Here is a 3,771-nt window from a genome sequence, read left to right on the forward strand (position 1 = left end):
ATGTGACCAGCCAGGCGTCTGTGGATGCCTTCATTGCCGCCTTCATCCAGCTCACCGCCACCGCCCTCAACATCGACCCCGCCAACGTGTACGTGACGCGCGTGACCAAGGGCGGCGCGTCCAGCGGCCGCCGCCGCGCCGCGCTGGAGCAGAGCGGCGCTGCGGAGCATGTGTGGTCTGCGTCGGAGCTGTCTGCGCTGCTGCCCGGCGCTGGCCTGAGCCTGCTTGCGCTCAAGCGCGTGACGCCCGCCGACGACGCCACCGTGGCTGGGCTTCGCTCCGCCAAGCTTGAGCTGGTGCTGGGCCCAGGTGCCAAGCTGCAGCAGGCTCGTCGAAGCGCTCAGCAGCATCAGCCGTCGTCTACTGCAGATGTGATCGTCGACTTCACGGTCGTGACGCTGGTGGAGGTGGCGCTGCCTCCCTCGCCGCCGCCCAGCCCCCCGCTGCCTCCCGGCGTGTCTGCTCCTCCCACCGCTCCTGTTTCGCCTCCGTCTCCTCCTCCTCGCCCTCCCCGTCCTCCTCCGCTGAACGTGGCTGTCCTGACATCCGCCCTGAACGCTTCTTGGGTGAACGAGGCCCCCTCTCCGCCTCCCTCGCCTCCGCCGTCGCCTCCCTCGCCCAGCCCGCCTGCGCGCGTCACGTCGGTCCGCGTCAGCCGCATGCCCGCCCAGGGCACTCTGTCGGGCGATAGCAGCAAGCCCGTGGTGTGGTACAACGACGCCAGCTTCCGCAGCTACCGCAAGCCGCGCAGCCCGCTGAACCTGGTGTTCTGGAGCGCGCGCCGCCAGTGCACTGCCACGGTGGGCGTGTGTGGCGGCTGCCCGCGCGCCTGGGCTGTGCCGTCCAACGCCACGCAGACCACGACGACGCTGCCTCTGTACTTCCGCGAGCCCATGCAGCTGGACAGCATCACCATCACGCAGCTGCAGAACCCCGGCGTGCTGTCTGTGGAGCTGCTGCCGTGGCCCGCCACGCCCATCCCTGAGCTGCCCGGCGTGGCGCCTGTGTCCGGCCCCAAGGGCCAGCCCGTGTACTCGGCCGCGTCTGACAGCACGCCCTGCGGCGGCGACCTGGTGATCAGCGTGCCTTCCGACCGCTCGGGCAGCTCGGAGAGCGTGGCTCCTCGCGGCAGCCAGTCGGAGCTACCGCCGCGCCTGCGCCGCACGGCCGTGGGCGGCATCCGCATCACCGTCAAGGCGCAGGCCAAGGGCGCCAAGCCCACCTTCATTTCGTCGGTGCGCTTCAGCGGCCGCGTGCTGTACCCGGCCAACCCCGCCGCGTACGACGGCATGTAGGGAGCTGGCGTAGGCAGGGTAGCTGCTGGCTGAGTGGCTGAGTGGTAGTGAAGCATGTTGGCGGCTTGCATGAGAGCATTGGTAAACGCGGACAACACGAACCCAATCCAAGTGATGCATGCAATTCATGTACGGACAACCTAGCTTATGGCATTCCTTGATTCTTACGGCGGTGGCGGCGGTGGCTTAGTAATACCAGGACCTAATCATGCATATTCTTGCGGCCCCGCACTGGGGCACACTAGCTTAGTACGGACCCTGCTGGCTGGGAAACGGTGACAACGGTGGTGTTATTGATTGATTGGTGTGGATCATGATTGGCCTCTAGCACATAGAGCTGGCCCTAGAACGCAGCACGCAATTCGTGTGGTGCAGCAGCGCTGAACAGGTGCATGCATAGCAGCAAAAAGCTTAGGTCCGTGTGATTGACCTTACAGGGGGCGTTGGGGAAGGGATGTGGCCACCAGCACGACACCTCGTGGCTGCGCCGCAATGCGTGAATGCTATGATTGAGGGCACGGCCCTCAGGTCCCACAAGCAAGGACCGCAGTGAACCGGTCTACGCTTTGTGTAATCCACTACAAGATGAAGCTTGCTGTCCGCTCCATGCCTCAGCCGCCACCGCTCTCGCCACCGCAGCCGAAAATCTGAGTGCCGGCGTGCAATCTGGGTCGGGTCTGCAGCGCACCGTACACCGCAATCCTGGGATGTTGGGATGGAACGTGGCTGAAAATCGAGGGCCGATCTAGGCTGTGCGTCAAATGCCACGACATTCGACGGGTGTCAGTACATGCTCAGCATGTCACAGGTGTGTCCGGGCGTATCGCAGTTATGGGCTTATGGCACCACAAAGCACATGATGTGAATGGCAGCAAACCCTGACGTAGCGTCTGTGCAGGGGAACGTAAACAGAGCGGGCGGTGAGCCATGACAACATCCCTTGCGCCAGGGGCCGCGGCCTGCGAGGCCTGTCCGTGCGAGACTGCGAGGCACCTCCGATGCCCGGAACCTCACCCCGCGCTCAGCCCCTTTGTGCCCTTCCAGTGTGGTGTTTGTGCATGCAAGCTATAGATGCATAGCGTCCATGGGTGAGGCTGGACTGACAACAGCCAGTTGCATGGTCAGCCTGCGAGCAGGGCGGCACGCGGGTCGGACATGGTCCAGCATGCGTGCAACGGGCTCTGAGTTCCTGTGGCCCAAGGTGCTGCTGGATAGTCATACGTATACTGAGTATCATACACATACCATGTGATGCCTCTGGCCAGGCAAACGCCGCGGCTGAAATGCAATAGGCGCGCAACCGAAGCTGCCGTACATCGCGCGCCAGCAGGTTTCCAGGCCCGCCAGCGCCGCTCTGCAGTTATACAAACATACTCCAGACACAGGCCGATACATCCAAGTCAACGACATCACACACAGTGCAAGAAACACCACTCGAGCTACGTCTCGCGCGAAAACACTCTTGTCCTACCTGCCGACTTGGGCCTGCGTCTCTCGACAGCCGGCTGAGCCTGTCCTATAACCATAAGCTCATACATCTAAGGAGCCAGCCCATATGGCTCGCTCTTCAGCAAGTCGCCCCACGATGGGCGCCTTGGCGCTGCTTTTGGTGGCGAGCTGCTTTGTGGGCGGCGTGTTCAGCGCTCGCATGGCGAAGCTAGCGCTAGATGGTAAGCGCGGCATAGATACATGGGAGGGAGGATGTAAGCAGCGCCTTATATCGGACCAAGGCGCACTCGCAATGGGTTCTTTCCGTTGCGTTCCCCTCCTCTCGCGCGCCTCACCCCTTCCTCCCCTCCTCCCTGCCGCCTGTTCCCGCAGACTCCGCCTCTGTGTCAGACGCCTCCGCCTCCTCTGCCGATCAGCAGCAGGAGCTGGAGTCCGTGGTGTCGGCGCTGGCGCACATGAACGCCGACAGCGAGGCCATGCGCCGTGTGCTGGCGTCGGGCGTGTACCCACCGTCGCCCGCCCCTCCCAGCCCCAGCCCGTCGCCTCCCGCGCCTCCCTCCCCCTCTCCCCCGCTGCCTCCCGGCCTTGCGCTTGAGGCGGAGCACTACGTGGCTGGCTTCTCTGCTAACGCCACCATCGTGGCCGACCTGGATGTGACCAGCCAGGCGTCTGTGGATGCCTTCATTGCCGCCTTCATCCAGCTCACCGCCACCGCCCTCAACATCGACCCCGCCAACGTGTACGTGACGCGCGTGACCAAGGGCGGCGCGTCCAGCGGCCGCCGCCGCGCCGCGCTGGAGCAGAGCGGCGCTGCGGAGCATGTGTGGTCTGCGTCGGAGCTGTCTGCGCTGCTGCCCGGCGCTGGCCTGAGCCTGCTTGCGCTCAAGCGCGTGACGCCCGCCGATGACGCCACCGTGGCTGGGCTTCGCTCCGCCAAGCTTGAGCTGGTGCTGGGCCCAGGTGCCAAGCTGCCACAGGCTCGTCGAAGCGCTCAGCAGCATCAGCCGTCGTCTACTGCAGATGTGAT

At 64.6% G+C, this 3,771-nt stretch overlaps 2 protein-coding genes across 3 annotated transcripts in view; both read left to right on the forward strand.

Annotated features, from left to right (window-relative positions):
* CHLRE_08g365103v5 (uncharacterized protein) overlaps positions 1-2,601 on the forward strand; it is a 3,432-nt gene extending 831 nt beyond the window's left edge. Inside the window, exon 3 of the mRNA XM_043064906.1 lies at positions 15-2,601. Coding sequence (XP_042921913.1) covers positions 15-1,295 — 1,281 coding nt within the window. The 3' untranslated portion in view covers positions 1,296-2,601. The remainder of the gene's footprint in view (positions 1-14) is intronic.
* Positions 2,550-3,771, forward strand: part of CHLRE_08g365141v5 (uncharacterized protein) — a 1,842-nt gene continuing 620 nt past the window's right edge. Inside the window, exons 1-2 of one of the 2 annotated variants that reach the window (XM_043064907.1) lie at positions 2,550-2,965; positions 3,117-3,704. In XM_043064907.1, the coding sequence (XP_042921914.1) occupies positions 2,881-2,965; positions 3,117-3,704 (673 nt within the window). In that variant the 5' untranslated portion in view covers positions 2,550-2,880. The remainder of the gene's footprint in view (positions 2,966-3,116; positions 3,705-3,771) is intronic. The other variant, XM_043064908.1, reaches the window with a different exon arrangement.

This window comes from Chlamydomonas reinhardtii, chromosome 8, assembly GCF_000002595.2.
Source record: "Chlamydomonas reinhardtii strain CC-503 cw92 mt+ chromosome 8, whole genome shotgun sequence".
In the NCBI taxonomy this organism is placed as follows: Eukaryota; Viridiplantae; Chlorophyta; class Chlorophyceae; order Chlamydomonadales; family Chlamydomonadaceae; genus Chlamydomonas; species Chlamydomonas reinhardtii.